This window comes from Aphelocoma coerulescens, unplaced genomic scaffold, assembly GCF_041296385.1.
Source record: "Aphelocoma coerulescens isolate FSJ_1873_10779 unplaced genomic scaffold, UR_Acoe_1.0 HiC_scaffold_73, whole genome shotgun sequence".
NCBI classification, from domain to species: Eukaryota; Metazoa; Chordata; class Aves; order Passeriformes; family Corvidae; genus Aphelocoma; species Aphelocoma coerulescens.
The window spans coordinates 198430-219829 of record NW_027184060.1 but is presented as its reverse complement, the minus strand read 5'-3'; the positions used below and the strand labels follow the sequence as shown (position 1 = coordinate 219829).

General features: G+C 45.2%; 1 protein-coding gene across 10 annotated transcripts in view; it reads left to right on the top strand.

The window, feature by feature from the left end:
• LOC138102373 (excitatory amino acid transporter 4-like) overlaps positions 1-20974 on the top strand; it is a 38829-nt gene extending 17855 nt beyond the window's left edge. For 4 of the 10 annotated variants that reach the window (XM_069000061.1, XM_069000064.1, XM_069000063.1 and 1 more), the window contains 9 exons: positions 6627-6884; positions 7712-7849; positions 8662-8866; positions 9725-9767; positions 10340-10680; positions 12851-13084; positions 14124-14318; positions 14746-14880; positions 16319-16727. In XM_069000061.1, coding sequence (XP_068856162.1) covers positions 6671-6884; positions 7712-7849; positions 8662-8866; positions 9725-9767; positions 10340-10680; positions 12851-13084; positions 14124-14318; positions 14746-14880; positions 16319-16517 — 1704 coding nt within the window. In that variant the 5' untranslated portion in view covers positions 6627-6670 and the 3' untranslated portion in view covers positions 16518-16727. Of the gene's footprint in view, positions 1-6626; positions 6885-7711; positions 7850-8661; positions 8867-9724; positions 9768-10339; positions 10718-12850; positions 13085-14123; positions 14319-14745; positions 14881-16318; positions 16729-18592; positions 18623-19303 lie in introns of those variants that run through there. The other 6 variants (XM_069000069.1, XM_069000070.1, XM_069000068.1 and 3 more) reach the window with 6 other exon arrangements.
• Positions 20975-21400: the final 426 nt, after the last annotated feature.

Genomic DNA, 21400 nt, shown 5'->3' with positions numbered 1-21400 from the left:
GACCATGTAAAGTAGTCAGATACATTTCCTCTTCATCCACCACAGCCTTATTCTGACCATTACCTGGACAAAGCCAGGCCAGAGCTCTCTGCAGCTTACCCCCATGCTCAGAACACTCGCTGCTCTGTGACCTCAGAGCTGCTGCATGTCTCTGGAATGAGGGCAGAGCTGCACATAGGCATGAAGTAGATTTATTTCCCTAGGTGTATTTTCTCTTCTTGTTACGAAGGGGTGTTAAGGCATGAGCAGCTCACGTGAAACAGAGTTGTCCCCTTCGGTTCCAGTCAAACAGCTTCTCTGCAGGCAGCAGAACTGTCTATTCTCCCTGGCAGAAACTCAGTGCATCACTGCTACACAGAACTGATCTCCTCTGGCCAGCACCACTGCCCTGACCTCTTTTGAGATGTTTTCCATGTGGAACTGTGCCCTCTCTGCAGATCTACAAGCTGTGTAGATGTGCAGATGCAGATGCAACCTATCTCCTCCAGCTCCCCCCAGATCCTGCTGCCAGGTGCAGCCCTACTGCTGCAGCATTGGGCTCTGCTCTTGCCAACACTGGCACCGCTCCTGTGGGGCTCTGCAGGGCTACCCCAGCACCATGGAACATGTAGACTGAGAGTCTACCTGCCTGCCCAGTGGACAGACTGGATTCGTGACCTGTGCACTTCTGAGGAAAGTCTGCCCTTCACCTCTGCTGATAGCCTGACACGTGCATGCCTCAGGAGGAGCTTGCTTGTGGGCTCCCATGGATGCAAACTGTCTTAATATAGACAGTACAAAACTTTGCAGCACATGAAAAAAAACTTTTAAATACTTACAGCCTGCCTCTTGATGTTCGAATAACTGAGTGCAGGAACATTTCAGTGATGACAGCTTTATAACAGTCAAACTTGGCTGGGTTTTTTCTGAAGCTGAGCCTGCACAACAAAGAAAGTAAGTCATTGAAGACTTTCACACAACTTTCCTAGAATCTGAGTTAAATGCAAAATTTCTTCAGCAAGCAACTTGAAATTTGAAATTTCTTTTTTTTTCTGTTCTTGTGATGTAGCAATATTGAAGATGTGCATATGGGTTTCCAAATATTAAAAATCTCAACAGTTTCAAGCATTTAATGTTGCAACGTGAAAGCTGTATCATTCCCACAAGTGCAATTCATGTCTTGGCACTTTCACTTTATCACAAGACAGAGTCTGAGATTACTCTCACCCTGAATTCTGAACACAGCACTGTACCAACCACTAGGAGGAAAATTAACTCTGTCCCAGCTGCCACTCATCCTCTCAGGGATGGAATATGCTCTGTATTTTCTTCTTTGTCCCCGAATGTCTCCCAAATAATTCCTAGTACTTTTTTCTGTCAGTCTGTGGTCTTTCCAGCTTCTTTGTGAGTCGCTGGAATCAAGAGTTTTTCTTTCTGTGTTTAGTGCTTTTCATTTATGTATAGAGCAGATCATTCTTCCTGTCACTTGTGAGCAGATGGACAGCTCAGCCCTCTGCACACTTTCTTTTTGGACCTCACAACTGAAATCTCTTTTGGCGGCCTGGCACCACAAGTGATGATGAAAAGGGGATCTCCCCTTTCATTCCCTTTCATATCCATTGCTTTAAAACCCTTTCATACATGATCATTGACAGAAGTTTGTTAAAAACCCTGACTAATCTGACACTGAGATAGTGTCCTTATTGATGTGGGTTTTCCTTCAACTAGATGCATTTGAAGATTGCTTTTTACTTCCCCTGCTCTCCCTACTTCTCCATTTAAACAAGCTGGTCTTTTCTCTGGGAGAGGAGCATGGACAAAGATGTGAGAGGCTGTGTGTCTTTACAGAGGCTGTAGTCAAAGATTACATTCAAGATACTATTTCAGGAAGTTTTTCTGCTGTGTACAATATTTTACTCTCAGATTCTAACCTTTTGTAGAACTTTGTGGGGCCAAAATTATACAATTTGTGAGAAGGGGAAGCAAACCTGCCCTGATGCTCCCACATTTGGCTCTCCAGCACTGTAAGTGTGCCACGGCTATCTCCAACCTCCCTTCAACCAGAATTTTAATATCTTTTGTCTTTAAAACGTGCTCATGGGAAGATGCTACACATTGGGTGGTGCCAGCTTTTCTGATGTTGGCTGCTTTAGCACAGACAAAAGATAAAGAGGACAAATGTTCTTTAATGTCCGGTTCAAGTTGGAACAGATGCATCTCAGTTGATTTGGAGATTCCCTGTTTTCTAGCTCTTTATAAGTCCTTAAGCTCTATTGGACTCCTCCCCTCATGTTGGAAATCTCCTTGGATAGATGGGGAGATAATCATGGAAAAATCTGCAAAGAGCAGGACAAAATGTAGTGCAGAAGTCTTCCTTCCCCATTTTTCTCTTTCACCAGCATCTGACTGATACCCCTAAAATAGCCAAAATTCCTCTGTTTATGTGAAACCTCACTGCCAGGAACTAGGCATTAGTTTTGCAACACTGAACTTTCTTGCAAAATATCTTGTGCTCCCTGCTCAAGCCTTGAAGCTACCTCCAAAAATGCTCTCAAATATCTCAGTGTTTCTGGCAGAGTGGAGACTGGTGAAGCACCCACGGATAGAAGAACCTTCACTGAGAGATCGAAGCCATCTTCTTCCTCACAAAAAGGAAAATTCAAGCCATTGACAAGAGAATTTTGGTGATTTAGTGCAGCAGTCTGAGAACTTCCAGCTGATGCAAGAGAGAATATGTACACAATTCCAGACCAGCGACGCAGAGAGAATGTGCTGTGGAGGGGGCTGCTCTATTGCAAAATATGCAGATAGAAAAAGGGAGCAAGTCAGCAAGAGGGTGGGGACATCAAAGGAGCAAGATCTGCTGGTGAGTTCCTTCTGTGCAATAACTTTTGCTCTAAGAAGGTAGCTGAACACATGGTGCAACATGGGATCTAATGATTAATCCTGTACTTTCCCATATCAAGATAGAAATTTCACTTTCTTTGGACAAAAATACATTTTCCAGTGCACGTAGATGGAGAGACATCTAGAGAAAAGATTGGGTGAGTCCCTTTATATCTGTGGGTTCTGCTCTTACCTTCTCTGTACAGGAATTTCTGCCATTGCTGTGGTATGGTCCAGCTCTAAGAAAGGCAAGGTTTGGAGGAGGGGGAGCCCACATTTCCCTACTCAACATGGGTCTCCTCAGGTCACCAGAGCAAATGAGAAGTCTGGTTTGTGTGTAGAAAGTCTGTCGTGGGTGATTTCAGAGCCATCAATGTGACTTTTCTCTTCACTGAACAGTTTGGAGCTTTCCACATCAAAGTAAGGCAGCACTTCACATTACCAATGTGTGCTGGATCGTTTGATGAAGAGTGAGTGCTTTGGGAGTAAGAAAAAAAGTGTCTGGGGTTTGAAACTTTCTCTGATGGTTCTCCTTTTGGAAGTGATTGCCTCAGGTGGTAATCTGTTCTACTGTAGGAAGCCTCATGGCATCCCTGCTGACTTGGAAGCAAGCCAATGCTATTCTAATCCACAAGAAAGGTGTGAGGGAAGACACAAAGAACTACAGATCTGTGAGTCTAACGTCAGTTTCTAGAAAAATTATGGAGAAGATCCTACTGAATACTACTGAAAAGCATTTGAGGAATAATGCAGTCTTCAACACAGGTTCACAGAGGAAAAATCCTCTTTAGCCAGTTTGATTTCCTTCTAGGTTGAGGTCACATCCCAAGTTGACAAAGGGAAGGTGGTGCATCCAGTTTTCCTGGCTTTTAGTGAGGCTTTTGATACTGTCTCTCACAGCATCCTTCTGGACAGCTGTCCAGCTGTGGGAGCAGTGAGGTGATGGTGTGCAGTGTGAAGAGCCCACTGGATGGCAGGGCTTGAATGGTTGTAGTGAATGGGGCTGTGTCTGGCTGGTGAGCAGTCACTGGTGGTGTCCTTGGGGCTTAACCCTGGCGCTGGTACTGTTCAGTATCTTGATCCATGATCCAGATGCAGGAATTGAATATCCCATTAGCAAGCTTGCTGACAATACCAAATTGGGAGGTGCTGTTGACTTTCTTGAGGAACAAGAGGCCTCAAAGAAAAATTTTGATGGATTGGAGCATTGGGCTATCTCAGGCATGAAATGGAAGTAGTCCAAGTGCTGTTTTCTGTGGCTGAGAGGGAGTAACACGGGATGCAAGTCTAAACTGGGAGAGGAGTGGCTGACAAGCAGAGGGGGACCTGGGGGTGCAGATTGGCAGCGGGCTCAAGAGGAGTGAGCAGTGTGCCCAGGCAGCTGAGAGGGCAAATTGCATGCTGGAGACATCACATACAGCATGACCAGCAGGTCCAGAGAGGGGATTATCCCATAGCAGTCAGCATTGCTGCAGCCTCACATGGAGCACTGTGTGCAGGGCTGGGCCCCAACATTGAAGAAGGATGTGAAGGTCCTCAGACATGTCCAGAGGAGGGAATGGAGGGTGAACCTTCTTGTGAAGAGCTGGAAGGCATGTCCTACAAGGAGCAGCTGAGGACTCTGGGCTTTCCCTTCAGAGAAATGGAGGTTGAGAAGCATTGCTTTCTGCAGCTTCCTGAGGAGGGAGTGTGGAGAGGGAGGTGCTGGACTGTTCTCTCTGGGATCCAAGGACAGCACAACTGGGAATGGTCCAAAGTCGTGCCAGGGGAGGATCAGACTGGACATTAGGAAGCGTTTGAATGCCCAAGCAACAGGACAAGGAGTAATGGCCTGAAACGAAACCACAAAAAGTTCCACTTCAACGTGAGGTAGCACTTCTTTACATTGAGGGTGGCAGAGGACTGGAACAGCTGCTCAGGCAGGTCATGGAGTCTCCCTCTGGAGACATTCAAACCAGCTGGGTGTGTTCCTGTGTCACCTGTTCTGGGTTATTTGTTCAACTCTATATCTGGAAGGCTATAAATGATACAAGTTTATTGTGGGGCACAAGGGGATTGAATTAAGTTTCTAAACCTACTGTCAGGTTCAGGAGGCACAATCTCAATATACTGAAAGAATCTTGCAATTTCTTTTTCTCATGTGTAGCTGTGAAAAGCAGGACTGGCAGTGAGAAGACGGAAGAAAGGCAAAGTTTTCACACAGTCTGGTGTGTATTGTCTCCATCAGCAGATAAAAGTGGGGTGGTATAGTAAGGAATGGAATGCTTGATCAAGCTGGAATGAATGGATCAAAATCCATGGAATGCTGTTTGCTGATCCAAAAGCTGGGGTGACCACAGCAGCACTGCAAGGTTTCTGCAGCAAATAACCATCACGTTTGCCAGTGGCCTTTGCACAGCTCAGCTTTGGGAGGGCTTAGGGTGACTTGGCTGGGCCACCTCAGGCGTGTCTCTCCTGTTCTGAACTTCATGAAGGCATTAGCATCTATACAAACATACCTTCTCTCAGAAAGGAGGTTTTTCTCCAGCTTCCATGCACATGACCTTGCAATCTTGTACCACGAAGCAGCTCCTCTTTAAGGCAATGTCTTCAGTTCATGATAGGCATTTATCTGGATCCAGATGGAAGATACTAGGTGTGTAATTTATAGAGAATATAGTCTCATTTGTGAGGGTTTCTTTGATTTAAATTTAGGATTACAAATGGACTAGCTCTTAATTTGACTTGCAACACCAAAGAAGGTCTTCCAGCACTTGCTGATGTGCTAAGGTGACTTTTTTCTTCTTTGGTTTCATTTAGAATTGTATTATCTTTGCAAACTCTTGGGAACAAGAATCATTTTCAGACCTTCCTTCTATCAAGGCACAGCAACAGAAGGAAAATGGCACCTGCATAGTGAGGCAATAATCTTCCTCATTATGAGAACTGTTGGGTGGCTGGTGCCTTCTAGCACTCTAGAGACTGGTTTGCCTGTGTAGCTCCCTTGTTCTTTTTTTCTGAGGAATATGGAAATAACAGTAAAAAAGTACAGTAGACTGTCCAGGTCTTGCAGCCAATTGGTAATAGAGCAGCATTTGTTCTTTATTTATATCTTTGGAGTAGGTTTGATTTCAGTCTAATGAACTGAATTTATGAAGGCAGAACATCAGGTTAATCCCATCAGTGGAGTTTGAAAAGAGATACTACTTGAAACTCCTGTTGTGTTTCAAAGGAAAGTCAGTAAATAAAGTGTTATCCTCAGGCTCCATGGAAAGCAAGGGGGTAATGTTCCTTTCTATAGAAACAGCCAGCGCCACTCACTGTCATGGGGAAAGTTGTTGTGGTAGGGACCTGTCCACCTTGGAGGTATGTCAGAAATGTTGTTTGCTGCTTGGCTTTGTTTGGAAGAGTTTGTATATGGGAAAGGGGTTTATTGCAGGTGAGAAAAATAAATTCCGTTCCAAAGTGCTCAAACTCCTGAGAACGAGCCTGGGTGGCTGTGGAGCCCTTTCTGGCTGCCCAGGCCAACATAAGCCACTCCTCAGTGCAGGTTGGGTGCTGTAGAGGCCAGAGCTTCTCTAGAGGCACCAAAGCAGTAGTGACAAGACCCTGGCAGTCCTTTAGATAGCCTTCCCCAAGGTCTGCTCCATGTAGATGGTCAGAGGAGCTCATTAATCAACTTTAAATAAACCTTCCTAAGCAGGCCCCAGGGAAATGACCTAAAGACAAAGGCAAGATGTGCCACAGCTTGTGCTTTCCTGCCTGTCCTTCTCCCTGGCCAGGGTAGGCAGAGCTGTGCCTGGAGGACTGAGCAGCTGTGCTGACCATGAGCGAGCAGAGCCACGTCAACAGCCTGTTCCTCAATGAGGATGCAGCCAAGCGGCTCCACGCCGACAGCCGGGTGCAGCGGTTCCGGCAGGCTGTGCAGAAGCGGGCGGCGCGGGCCAAGAAGCGGATGCACAGCATCACTGCTGAGAGTGCTAAAAGCTTCTTCAGGAGAAATGCCTTTGTCCTCTTCACCATTGCTGCGGTCCTACTAGGTACGGAGCTGGTGGCAACACCAGGCACCATTTATAAATATGGGGAAATGTTTGTTTATTTTACAAAGATTTTATTTTATGGGATGACAGCTCAAAGTGCTGCCACATCATGAGTACTTTTGTGTGCAAGAACAAGAGGCCCCACAGAGAGTGTGTATGTGGGAGGGAGTCCTTGTTGATCCTTTCTGGCTGCAGTATAGAAACAGTCTTCAACAGAAAGAGTTTGATGGTCCAACTCAACCAATTCTTGTACAAATCATCCAGATTTCTTCAGAGGGATCTTGTGAGTGCAGCTGTAGGCACAAGGACTTTTCTGATTCCTCCCACAGCTTTAGCCTGACAGGACCAGAACTGCTGCAAATGGCTGTGATACAATGCACACCAAATCTGCTTAGCACATAGCAGGTTGGTCCTAGCTTTTGATCCAGGCTATATGTCTCTAACTGGCTGAACTCAGCTTTAAGAGGTGGGTAGACAGAGAATCTGAACTGTGTAGCCACACTTATTTTAGTCTGGGAGATCATATCTCTCATCACAGCATTTTGTATTCATGAGCTTCTTGGGAACAGACCCTAGAAGAGCAAGAGACAGGGAACAAGGAGACCTGTGGTTTCTCACAAGGCTCCTGTGCACATAAATATGTCAGAGGGAGAGAGAGCATACAGTAAAAACTGGATCACAGCCTTTTAGAAAATGAGCATTTGTTCCTTTGGGAAGAGGAGGAGCTGGGAGTAGATGAGAAAGAGAAAAGCTGCACTGTAGGACTGAGGGACAGACCACTGGCTCACACTGACACACTTCCATTCTCATCCCTTGCTGATCCACAGGGATTATCCTGGCCTTCTCCCTCCGGCCCTACCAGCTGACCTATCGCCAGATCAAGTATTTCTCCTTCCCTGGCGAGCTGCTGATGCGTATGCTGCAGATGCTGGTTCTTCCTCTCATTGTCTCTAGCTTGATTACAGGTGAGAAGTGCTTTCTGCTGCTTTCAGCCAAGACAATGGGCAGCAAAGCTGTTGTTCGGGTACCTCTTCGTGACCCAGCTGGAGGTGCTTGGATTAGCCTGGCTAGTAGTGACAAGCCCAAACCTAGAGCCATAGTGAACATGATCCACACTGAGACCCCTGCTGGCTCAGTAGTAGCACAGAGAAGCAGAAGACCTTGTGCTTTCTCAGAAGACTGGGGAGAACACAATGCTGTGGTTCCAATGCCCAGCACTTCAGCATTAACAAGGATTTAATCCTACATAACCTCAAATGTCTGCAAGTTTGTTCCCCAAATCAACTTCAGGTTTCCTCCAGCCTAGAGAAGGTTAATTTATGTCAGTCCAAAAGGGTTGAAGTTGATCACCAGCTAGAGGGCTTGTTTCACCCAGATCCTCAAGGAAGACATGACAGACAGCCAAGCTTTCAGACAGCAGAAGGGACTGCAAGGTGTTCCACCTGCGGAAACATCCCACCATCAGGGACTGAAAGGCCCAATGTACTAGGAGGGGATTATTTCCCTTCTGAGAGGTTTAAAAGAAAATTGCTACATTTCCAAATGTGGCCTAAGATCCACCAATGCTATGCTTCTTCATGACCACAAGCCACATTCTTCCATATCAACATCATCTTGGAACTCCAAATTCTGTCCCTTGTAGGCTGTGCTTCCTAGAGACCCTAGCTCCCTGTCCAACTCATGCATGTACCTTGCACCCTTTGAATCTTCCTCAAGCTTTCCCTTTCTCTCTAAGACGATAGGCTTCCTCACCTTGTCTCTCTATGTGACACCCCAGGAATGGCCTCACTGGATAGCAGAGTCTCAGGGAAGATGGGCATGCGGGCTATCATCTACTACATGGTAACCACAATCATAGCTGTCTTCATCGGCATCTTCATGGTGATCATCATACACCCAGGAAAAGGATCTAAGGACAAACTTCACCGGGAAGGCAGAATTGAGCAGGTGCAGACCACAGATGCCTTCATGGATTTGGTGAGGTAGGTGAACAAGATGGTCTCATGTTGAGACCGTATCAATGAGATAACATTCCTCCATGGAGTGTCCTTTTGAAGTTTCACAGCTTTAGGCATTTAATCTTAGGGAAAGAGGTTAATGGCTGAGTCTTGGCAAGCCTACTACTTCTAGCCTAGTCTAGTGAACTAGCTTTGTCACTCTGAGACTGAGTGCTTGGCCCGGAGTCCAGCCCTTCTCCAGAGGTGTTAATGTAAAGGTCAAGGTGTGCTCAACAAAACAAGTAATGAAAACTACCAGTGGCTACCTACCTTTCAGAAATTCACCCAGCAAAGGCTACTCCAAATATCCATCTTCAATGACCAAAGGAAATCAAGGAAGTGGTTCCCAAGGCATTGCCTCTTCTTCCCTTGCTGTGACCTTTCTCAGTGAATTGCAAAGCTGTACCATCTCAAGTGGTATAAAGGCATGTTTGTGAGGTACAGGATAACAGAGAGCTCAAATGACAGCTGTAGAGGTGAGACTGAGAGCAAGGCAGTGTATTAAAGAGTTGTAATATATTGTTTCAAGGTTTGGCTGGGTTTGCTGATGATTTTACAACGTAACTACATACGAGGGCGGTATGTGTGTCATCTCTTTCCACATACCTGAATAAACTTCTGGAGTCTGAAAACATGCAGCAGGAGTCTGACAAGATGCAAGAGGTACTGGGTCCACATCAGTGTATTCCCTTCTTCTGTCAGTCAGATCAAAAGGGCTTGAGTGGACATTGTGAAAGCTGTGACCTCAGACACTGCCCCAGGACAAAGAAGTTGGCCAGGAAGCCCATGTTTTCTTCCTAGTTCAACAGGACAATAACTCTTTCCATGTTTTATCTACTGCAGGAATATGTTCCCGCCCAACCTGGTAGAAGCCTGCTTCAAACAGGTATGAAATCTCATCTTTGTGCCCTGTGCCCTCGACCATGGTCCTATCTACTTCTCTGAGGGATGGAATAGTACTTTATTCCCCAGGTCTGACTGCTACAGGAAGCACTGCAGATGTTAGTCTGTATTATAGCATCCCCCATGCAAGCTTTTCAAACTGTCTGTAGATGGGAGCTTCAACCTCCATCCCATCCCACAGAGGCAGGAAGGGTTTGCATGATCTCAGGTAGCAGGCTTGGACTGGCAGTGATATGGAGCAGAGTCTCCAAGAAGCTGTCTCTTCTGCAGTGCTAGTGCCCTTAGAAGCAGCACAAAGGGTTCTCAGAGAAGCCAGAATATCTCAGTCCTAGCAACATGAGATGCTTTTGACCTCCCCCTCTATGAACTTTCTGAACTTTCTGATGAAAGCACTACACTGGGGACCTTAAGAACAGGCAAAGCAAGTTTCCCACACAGGTCAACAGCAACTTGCAGTACTGTCTTTTCTTTAAGAAGGGATGTAAGAGCCTAGCATGTGTCCTGAGCAACTGAACTAGGACCTGTAGGTGCATCTGATAATCTGTGTCTTTTCAGTACAAGACGCAGTACAGCACCAGGGTCTTCACCAGAACCATCCTCCACAGCAGCAATGTCACAGCAGGTGTGACAACCACTCAGATCCCTGTGCCTGAGAATTTCACCAGCATCATGGAGAACGTCACTCATGCCCTGGGAACCATCTCCGAGGTGCTGACCTTTGAAGAAGTCATTCCCATCCCGGGCTCAGCCAATGGGGTGAACGCGCTGGGGCTGGTAGTGTTCTCCATGTGCTTCGGTTTGGTGATCGGCAGCATGAAGCAGAAGGGACGGGCCCTGCGGGAGTTCTTTAACTGCCTCAACGAAGCCATCATGAGGCTGGTGGCCATTATCATCTGGTGAGGAGCACGGCCGGTTGGAGCAGGAGGTCTGCAGGTGCAGTTTCCATTGACATGATGAGAAGTGGGGTAGCTTTAAGGATTTCATGCACAAGACAGGAAAAGCAGATTGGCACAGCTCTACTTTGGCTCCATCAAGCTGGAGGGAAAAGTCTGGATGGGATATTTGTTCACATTTCATTTCCTGTTCTTTTTGTTTTTACCCTAGAAATATCAGGTACACCAGGACTTGCTTTTCTTGAGGTTTCTGGAAACATCCTTGGAAGACCAGAGAGCTGGAGTGGAAGATCTCTTAGCCTTACCAACAGGAGTAGGGTGTGAGGCTTTCTCACCAAAAGCTTTCCTTCCAGCTGTGTTCCAGGAGTCTGACTTAGCTATGAATCCCAGTAACCCCTTGCTACCTTCCTGCTTTCAGGGTGGCAGCTGTATGCAGTAATGCAATAGCTCTGACAGCTGAGCTGGGTTGAGAGGATCAGCTCAAAGTTACTGCCTTTCAGTTTGAGGTCTCCCAGATCCTGATGCCTCTGGAGCTCAGCTGCTCACTGCTCTCTGTGTAAGGCTGCCTATGACACATGATCCAGACAAACAAGGTATTGCTGAGACAAGTTTAATCTAGAAGACAGAATTTTACCAAATCTTGTTATTTTAAGCTTTTTACCCAGTTAGGGGTCAAAGTTTTGTCAGGTACTGCAAAAGAGGACAGATGCAGGTCTGGAAAAATACACGCAAATGTCTGACAGGGAAGAAATCTGTCAGCCCGACACCCTCTCCCAGTTTGGATCACTCCAGCTTTCTTTCCTTGTAAGTCATAGTCTTGTATCTCAGAGCAAAATCCTGAGCACAGCAGGACAGGCCTTACAGAAAAAGGCACAAAGGGAAAGAATATCTCTGAGCTCATAGCAGATGTTGGGAAGCCCCACGCCCCTTTTACTCCATGTCTGAACCAGAACTTGGGGCTTTGCTTTCCTAAGAAGAGGTAAGACTTGCCTGAGGGCACAGAAGGGAGAGCATGAGCACAGTGGAACAAGTAGACCTGCGCACTACTCCAGAGACCTTCGACACCCCTCCTTAAACCTCCCTTTAGATGAAGGAAGGCAGGGTGTTTAGTATAGAACACTGGTTACACTTGGGAGACTGCCTGTGCATGCCTTCCTGTAGCCACAATCTGCAGACCATCTCCCAGGAGCTTGTTTTTCCTGGGAAGATCTGGTCACTGGCTGCAGCCAAGGATGTGTTCTAATAGGAAGGTCAGAGGAAATGAAATATTTATTAAATCCTTTCCTGAAACTTTTCCAAACCTCCCAGGCTAAGCTGGAGTTTGGCATGTGGACCTCTGTGCCTTGTGCATGAGTTGCATGTGAGCTCTTGAGCTGTGGAGGCCCAGCCCTGAGAGGTGTGGCCATGGAGCTGGAATTTTCTTTGGTCCGGTTATTATATTAGTGCCCATGATTCTCTCCATATCTGTCTTATGTCTTTTCTGTGGAGTCTCACTGCTGCTTGTCAGCTGCATTGTTATGGAGGGGGGGAAAAAAGACACAAGGAATGGAAAAGATAGCAGAGTACCTCAAAATGGGGTTTTAGACAAGCCATGGCTGCTTTTACAGGTGTTGGTGTGCCCAGTCCTTGTTACACCAGGTCTGGAATCCCTAGATGTTCATATTCCTTAAATGTGAGCATCTGAAGACAGCAAGGCTGATATCCCAGAGCCTATAGGACACTCTTGCTTTTACTCCCTGATTCCCTGTTCCTCCTGTACTTTCCTGTGCCTCTCAGGGGAAAAAAAAACACATTCTCAGCCCAAGCTCTGTTAGGAAAGGAAGGGACTCCGAAGGTTTCTCTACATAACCTTCCTCATCAATTCTACAAGGAGTATTGTAGAAATGTAAAAAACCCAAAAGGAGGAGGAAACCACCAGTGCCCAAGCTGCGTGCACAAGAGAGTGCTGTGGTCCCCAGGCGTGCACCAAGAGCTGATTTTTGACCATGGGATGAACAAGTCCCAGCTCTCTCCAGGTTTCTAGAAAAGAAACCAGCAGTATCATCCAGTGATTAGGCTCAATGAGCACTTATGGTACGCTAGCTTATGAGGATTTATCCAGACAGCATGCGTTAAAGCTGGTGTGAAAGTGTGGGAGCCAGTCCTGAACATCGGCCTTGTATTTCTGTCACAGGTATGCTCCAGTTGGGATCATGTTTTTAATTGCGGGCAAAATCCTGGAGATGGATGACCTCGCAGTGATGGGAGGCCAGCTGGGGATGTACACGCTCACTGTCATCGTTGGACTCCTCATTCACGCCCTTTGCATCCTGCCCCTGCTCTACTTCATCGTCACTCACCGAAACCCCTGGGCATTCATTGCAGGGCTCCTGCAGGCTCTCATCACAGCCCTGGGCACCTCCTCCAGGTACGATGGCTGTGTAGGAGTGGGGTTGGGGTTGATGTAGATACTGCACCTCAGCACTTCATTGCTCTCAATGCAGCACTGTGGTCTCACCATTTCTAGCACTAGTGGCTTTTTGCAGTGGACCAGCCAAACTCATTTGGGAGTGGGAAGGTTCCCACTGGCCTGCTCAGGAGCCCTAGTCACATGACCAGCTCTGACCATCACTGAATGGCCCATATTCCTCCTGACCAAACACAAGGGTGATTTTGCTTACCACTGAAATGCTGAACTCAGGACAAATGTCAAATCCTTCTGAATCACAGCATTATTCCACATGCACATACCTCTCACACACATGTATTTGCACACATTTTCACATCTCTCTCTCCCAGGCACATAGACTATATGCAGCTGTCATTAAACCTCCCAGAGACATGGGCAAAGGCATCAACACTGGTATGTTCAATGACTCACACTGCTATGTCACACAGCCAAAGCAAGGGATGGTAGGTAACTGTTGTTTCACTGAGTGCTATGCTTCTTGTTATATTTGTTTCCTGGCAAGCACATAGCAGGCTCTTCCACATACATTCTCATACCAAAACACATAGCATTTTTTTCTGTTCGTGTTCTCTTTCAGAAACAGTTCTTTGCTTTCTCTGCCAGATATATTCTCAAACATGTCATTCTTGTCTTATGGACTGAGAGGGGTGAGAAAGGGCTCAAGCTTTTTTAATAGCAGAAAAAGGAGTTCTGGTCTTGAGTTCTTGCGTACCCTGAATCCTCCTTCTTTTGGTGTTATACTGGCATCATCAGCCTCAGGGTTATACAGCCCCTGTCCCAACCCCCTGAGGAAAGCCATGTCTGAATGTGCAACTGCAGCTTGCATCATATCTGAGGAAGCCTTGTTTAGACTGTTCTTTATCCTAGCAGCTTCTGGCCTCTGGCTCACATGGCAGGGTGAAAAAGCAGGTGGGTAAGGTCATAAACCAGGCAGAGGCTTAGCCCTTCTTACAAAGTCAGCATACATGCAATTCATGTGGTTTTGTATTTGTTTCAGCTCAGCAACTCTGCCCATAACCTTCAGGTGCCTGGAAGAAAACAATGGTGTGGACAGGCGCATCACGAGGTTTGTACTGCCTGTGGGAGCCACAATTAACATGGACGGCACTGCTCTGTACGAGGCCCTTGCAGCCATCTTCATTGCACAAGTCAACAACTATGAACTTGACTTTGGGCAAATCATCACAATAAGGTGACTTTTGAAAGAGTTTTGGGACTACAGAAAGGGTTTCAGTTTTGTTGGCTTATCTGAGGTGTGAGCAGGTTCCTCTTTTGCTCAGAAGATGCAATTAGTATGCAAAAGTATGGGAAAGAAGGGTTGTACTACAGCTCCAGGTGTCAAAGCACATATGGACACCATGTCTTTGAGGCTCCACTTGAGCCCTTTTGCATGTCCAGGTCTTAGGAAAAGCTGTGGTGTGCAGTCTGTTATGAGGGGGTGTCTGGCAGGGGCAGCCTGGCATTGTGTTGATGTCCCATGTGCCACAATCCTTCTTGGTGACCAGGGCAGAAAGGCTGCCAAGACGATGATGAGTTTGAGCTACTTCCTGACATTTCTGCAAATGCGACCACCTCTTTTCTTCCCTTTGCTGATAGCTCTGCTTTCCTGTTCCCTCCAGCATCACTGCCACAGCAGCCAGCATTGGAGCCGCAGGTATTCCCCAGGCAGGACTGGTGACAATGGTTATAGTGTTGACATCAGTGGGGCTGCCTACTGAAGATATTACACTGATCATCGCTGTGGACTGGTTTCTGTAAGTTCCTTGCTCAGCAGGCATGGACTGCTGTGCACTCCTGCCAGTGCTTACAGACCTCACCTGTATTCCCAATGTCTCTGCTAAAAGCAGGCTCAGTAGCCTGTACCATTAAGCTTAAAACATGCCTCTATCCATCAGACCTTCGCACAGTAGCCCTCTCTGCCCATGCTGGAATTTTCGCCATGTGCTTCAGTGACCCAAGGGATCAGAGGTTGCTTGCTGATCAGCCTGGTGACCAAACAGAATGTCCTCCATTCACTTTATCTTTAAATGAACCCAGAAATTATCTGCAGAGTCATAGGGAAAGGTTGTGCCAATAATAAGCAAATCCACACTACAGAATGATAGTTCTGGGTTACCAAACACTGAAAGAGGGATGAGACTGGGCTGTACAAAGTTGAAGAGTGTTTAGATGGGTGCAGCTACTCAGCCACACTGCTACATGTCAGCTTTCTTTCCTTTTTAAATAAAATCACTTGGGACCAGTGATTTTATAGGAGTGCTCTTAGGAACCAGACTGAAGAATGCATTTGTGCACAGTCCCACCTCTCTGTCTTCTCAAACACCAAAATCCTGACAGATGGATACACTGTCAATGTTTCCTCTGTTCTTCTGTATCTTGTATTGCTGGTTTGTAGCCAAAGCAACCAAAATCTGCTCCTAGCCATGGCTGACCAGTTGGAAACAGTTTTGCCCAACACCTCCACTTCTCCTGTGGATTGTGCATAAGAACAGCCTTGGCTGGGAAGAGCCCTGCCTCCTAATATGCCAAGTTACTTCTTGTGCTTACTCAAGAGTAGATTATTTCAATCAGATGCCACTGATTGAAACAGTGGTAACTTCAGTTGTTACCACTGAAGGACCTGATGGGGCGCTGGACTGGTGACAGCTTCAACAGCTCTGACATACTGTTGTAGTTGTGGAGAATATCTCATTGCAAAGGGTCTTTTAGATATGCTGTTTTGCACAAAGAATCGGGTGCCTCGTCTTAGCACATGCTGTTCATGCTGAGGAAATCTGAGTCCACAGCAGCGCTGTCATAGGTTTGCACCAGAATTTCAACACTTTTTGTAAAACCAAATGCCACTTAAGTGAAACAGATGTGGTGAGGCCATCTGAGTCTGCAGCAAGGCCTTTGGAAAGGACAGTGTCCACATAGAAACAGAGCAACCTTCCTCTTGATTTGTGTCAAGTCCAAAACTTTTCAGTAAGAAATTGGGAATGCAATAAAACAGGAATGAATGTGAAGCTTGAGCTCAAGTATGTCAGTCAAGGAAGGCTCTCTGGGAGTCATTTTCCTGTCAATGTTGAAGTTGAGTGTTGAGTGACTCTTAGAGTGTAGGAAAAGTTTCACTGAAGATGTTTCTTGAAATAGTCTTCACCCCCTTAGCTGTTACTATGAAACTATATTTTGTTTTTCTCTCTGATTTTTCAGGGACCGCCTTAGAACAACTACCAATGTCCTGGGGGATTCTCTGGGGGCTGGCATTGTGGAGCATCTCTCCCGGCATGAGCTGGATGCGCAAGACTGCGAACTTGGTAATTCTGGGATAGAGGAGAAACAACAGCTCTCTCACCTGGTTTGCCCACAGAATGACACCCACAGGCACTCCAGGAGGGAGACAGCACTGTGAAATCGGGCAGCAGAGCAGAGATAAATGCTGTAAAAGCCAAAACTTGAAACAGAAGTCCAGAGTGGAGGACAAAGACCCACTGTGCAAGACATTCACTTTTCTATTGCCTCTGCCATATGCAGTCTTCCCTAATCCTGTTTCTCCCTCATTTCTCTCTGACTGGCATTAAAGAGGAGAAAATTAAACTGCAAAGAAAGCCTGATTTAGTCATTTTTATGAGGCCCAATAGTTAGACACTGAGTAAAGAAGACTCAGTGAAGGAGCTGGACTAGGAGCTCCTTTATTTCTGAAGTAGCCAGGTGAGTCGGGAACACCACCATCTGTGGACTGGTACCAAAATGTTGCCATAGCTCTGTCCTGCAAGATACAGCTGCAAAGTCTTCACTTGGTTAGTACCTTCACCCAAACAAGCTTTTAGCATTGACCTCCTTGCTCACAGTCCTGGTGTTTGCACAGATATGCACTTGATGCTTCCTGAGAGCTCCTCTGGCAACCTGTCTGGCTGCAGATACTAGAGTCACCCACCTCCTGAAGGAATGTGGGATCATACAACAGGGACAGATGGCCGGTAGCACCAGTAGGGGTCAACAGGTTTCTCATTAGTGGAAAATCCTAAAGGATTGTCAAAGAAGCAAACAGCTAAAAAAATTATTATATCCATTATTCAGTCTTGAAACAGCTCTTCCCTCCACCAAGCTCTGCCAAAACCCAGTTAACTTCATTTCTCTTTAGCAAGCTCTTCTCCTCCTGCTGAAACCAGGAGGGGAAACACAAAGTTTAGAACAATTTGCCCACATGAGCCAAGTGGTACATACATGCCAGGAATGACTCCCTGCCATGCCAGATATGCTCAGGAAACAGTTTCACTCCTCATCACAAATGGTTCCTGTGCTCATCTGTGCCTATTTTCAGAAGTGACTTCCCCTCAGTCACATTGCTCCAGAATGTGCTTTCAAATACCTCTGTCTTTCTACAGCTCCTTATCTTTTATAGGCAGAGCCAAACCACTTCTTAGCGCTTGCACAAGTTTGCCAGACCCCAAAGTTAAAAATTCAGGATATATTTTTCAGTTCCTACCAAATGGAATTCAGCTTCTGTTTAACGCACTTGGACATAAGCCCAAATTACATCCATAACATCTCAGAGGCTAAAGATAGAAGTAGGGACATGCTTCATCCATGCTCTCTCCCCCTTCCTTGGCATGGCCAGGAATACAGCTGGTATCTCTCACACCAGTGAACAGGACTACTAGGACTTGCTCCATAACATCCAGAAATGAACATCCAGAAAATGAATGTCCATACTCAGCCAGGAAGATGTTAATGATCCACAGTGTTGGGGCTGCTGCAGTGTAGCTGTCCTGCTTTTGACAATGGCTAAGAGCAGGAACAGGAGTGAGCAGCCTCCTGATCCACCAAAGAACTATCTAAACTGGGCAGCTTTCACTTGAGGTCTGCTCATTATTCGCAACCCACTATGTCACTGACACCCCTCTACCCTGGCTTTACACACTGATGTTTTTCATCCCTAACCACAGCCATGCACTCAGAGATGCACATGATGGAAGGAAGACCTCAGAAGCATTGCTGGACCTGACTTTGCCAATCACAACTGCACACCATGCTGCCCTCCCCAGCACTAACAAAGCTTCCTCAAACACATTTCTTGAGACGTTCAAAGCCAGATCCTGAAGCTCTTTTTAGTTGTTCAGAAACTGCAGAGTTATATATTGATGCTGCCACATTCCACATCTTGTAGGCAGAGTATTCTTTTTTTATGGGCTGGACATATTATTGGGAACCTGAGATAAATGCACAAATGCCTCTCTTTCACGTAAGACTGGTAGCAGAACAGGGTAACTAGAAGTGTGTGGTAGTTCTGTTTAGCAGTGGCTGGCTCCAGACTGTAAGGCAGCAAGTTGTTTGCTGACTGTGGAAGGCAGGTTGCTTATTTTGACAAGAGATCTACTCTAGCAGGAGGCAAGTGAGCTGGATAACAAATGATTGTCCTCCTCTTTGTAGCACTTTTATAATCTTGTTTGAATACTTTATAATGTCTGCTCTTCTCCTTTCTAGACTAAACAGATCCCGTATATACCCTCACAGGTAATAATCATTCATGTTCCTCTCTTCTGGACTTTCTCCTTGCTATTCCACATCTTTCTTGAAGTGGAATGACTAAAATTTGACACAACAATCCAACTGAAGATTTATTATTACTGAGCACTGAGGAAAGAATATTTCCTGTACATTAAGATTTAGACGTTGTACTCATGTTACCATGGTTGTTAGCATGCTGTGCATCGGCTGATCAGGATAACTGTCCCTGACGCATACATACAGCAAACTCAAGTCTGTTCATCTTATCCTAACTCTTAGTGAGGTTAGACTCTTACTTTGATGAGATGGCTCTATCTAAGGACTGGATCTTAATCAAAGAGTTTTAAGATACACTGCGTTAGCTTGTATCTACAGTGAGCTAAGACAGCACTAGCTTATCAATAACACCGCTCAGCTGACATGAGTCTAAACCTTCATAAAGAACAGACCTGCTTATAGAACCCAATGAAGTGCTTTATTTTTTAACAACAGCATGATAGCATTGACCCTACTCCAGTGGTAATACATGATAATTACTACATCATTTTAAGCAGAACTTCTGCCTATCAAGCAATTTCCCAGCCTGTGTTTGTGCAGTTGATTATTATTATTATTGAAGTATAGTAATTTCAATTTGTCCATATTGAACTGCTTCTTGGTTTTCTTTCTTTTTCTGTTTTTTTCCAGACTACTTGTCCAACTTTTCAAGAAAACATTGAATTCTAATCCTGAAGAGACTTCCTGTATAAAAAGGGCAAACTGAAGGATGAATCAGAAGATTGCTGGATTGGATTCTAGCTCAAATGGGAATTAATTCTGGGAAGTCCTATGGCTTGGGTTACACAGAATGTCATACTAGATGGTCATAAGGGTCCCTTCTGGCTTTATAATATATGCACGTGCTTTCTGGCTTAGAGATATTGCAAAGGGTCTTTCCAGCCCAATCATTTCTAAAAGCTATCTGGAAGGATCCTAATGATACTTTTATTAAAGTCAGCAGGAGTCTAACCTGTTTTCAGTTGCTGTTAGCAGACATGTCCACATATCACAAAAGGGACTCTTTATACCCCATTGCATCCACATGTTTGCAGATGTTCCCACAAAGCAGTACACACCCAGCCTTGCCATTTGTGATTTCCTGCTTTCCACACAAGATTAACAGAGCACAAACAAGTAGAGGCCTCATTTTCCAACAATGCAAACCAGTCTTCCTTTGGGAATTTCAGAATTCACTTGATAGCTTTTAGCTCTGATGTTTACCCATATCGTTAACCAGATTATGATTGGGATTATCTGTTTACAGTACCTGAACATCAAAGTATTGTCAGATATTTGCATATATTTACATATATATATATGCACATATATATGAAAGGAGTGCATGTGTGCAAGCATATGTATACACAGTCAAATTTTTTGTTACTAATCCAAGAAGGAAAGCCAATATTACAGTCTCACTGTGTATAAAGCTGCATATTTCATTTTGGTGCCCACCTTGATTTACTCATTTAACCCCATCCTTAAAACAAAAAACTGAGGCTGATCTACTCCATTCCAGAAATGAGTCTTCCAAAGACAGATTTCCCAGAAAGGAGCTCAATGCATGCCAATTTTGACTTGTACCTGCTGGTGATGAAATGAGAACTTCTCAATGTATAGAGAAAATTCTCCACTGTCCTTGTCTGTACACATCCCAAAGACCCCCATCCCCACTGCATCTGTCTGCAAGGGGCAAGCTTTCAGAGCTCAGTCAAGAATACTAAAGTGTTTGTACTCCTTCCAAATCCAGTTCTGACCTTGTGCCAACTCAGCCTTCAAAACTGGATAATTGAAAGGTATTTTAAAATTTTTCCATTGTCTTTTAAAATTACCAGATATTTGGGAGCTTATGCAGTCTTTACTGCAGTCCTGCTGCTTCTACTTGCAGAAACTTTCTAAGTTTCTCCTATTTGCAAACAGATCTCTTCCTAATGATTACAAAGGGGATGAAACAGAGAGCTATCTCTATGCATAAATACACAAGGAGTTCTTGGATTAGGACACATCTCTTCAATACTAATTTGGAGAGAGAAAAATCTGGGAAGAATATGGGTTTTCAGTTAGGCCACACGTCACTTCATGTATGTGATACATGCACATTGTTCGAGGAGTCAGAGCTGCCCATGAAAACTGACCTGAAATTGTATGTCCTCCTGTTCTGCCCAAAGAAGAACTGGAAATCAGTACTGTACAGTGTGTTCATGGCATTTGGGCAATTTGACTCTGTTAATTCCTGATGGCTTTTTCTTCATGCTGTGATTTTCAGTGTTAATACAGATAGTTTCCATATTTGAAAAATAAAGGGAATTTTTTCCACAATACTTTTCCATTATGTTTTTTCTATTATTTTTCCTCAGGACTGTGACCTTCCAAAGTCAGACATTACTTTTCGCATGATGTATCATACTTTCTTATCTCTGTGTGCCTACCTCATGGGTCAAATACTAATCTCAGATTTTGACAAGGCCTTTCCCTAAAGCTTCTTCTTTGATGCCATCTTTGGCATATGTCCATAAACTGACAAAGCTACATGAGGTTTGCTTCATCTGCAGCAGACAGCACATAGGCACATACTTCCATCTGGAAAGTTCACCCCCAAAAAAGGTTATGTGGAAAAGGTCTCAGAGGCTTAAACAATAATGGGTTTACATTACTTGCTAAAATGTTGCATTAATGGCATGGCATGGCATCTGCACAAAGTGAAAGCTGTTTGTTCTCCCCTTGGTATCCCTTTTGCTTGTCTTC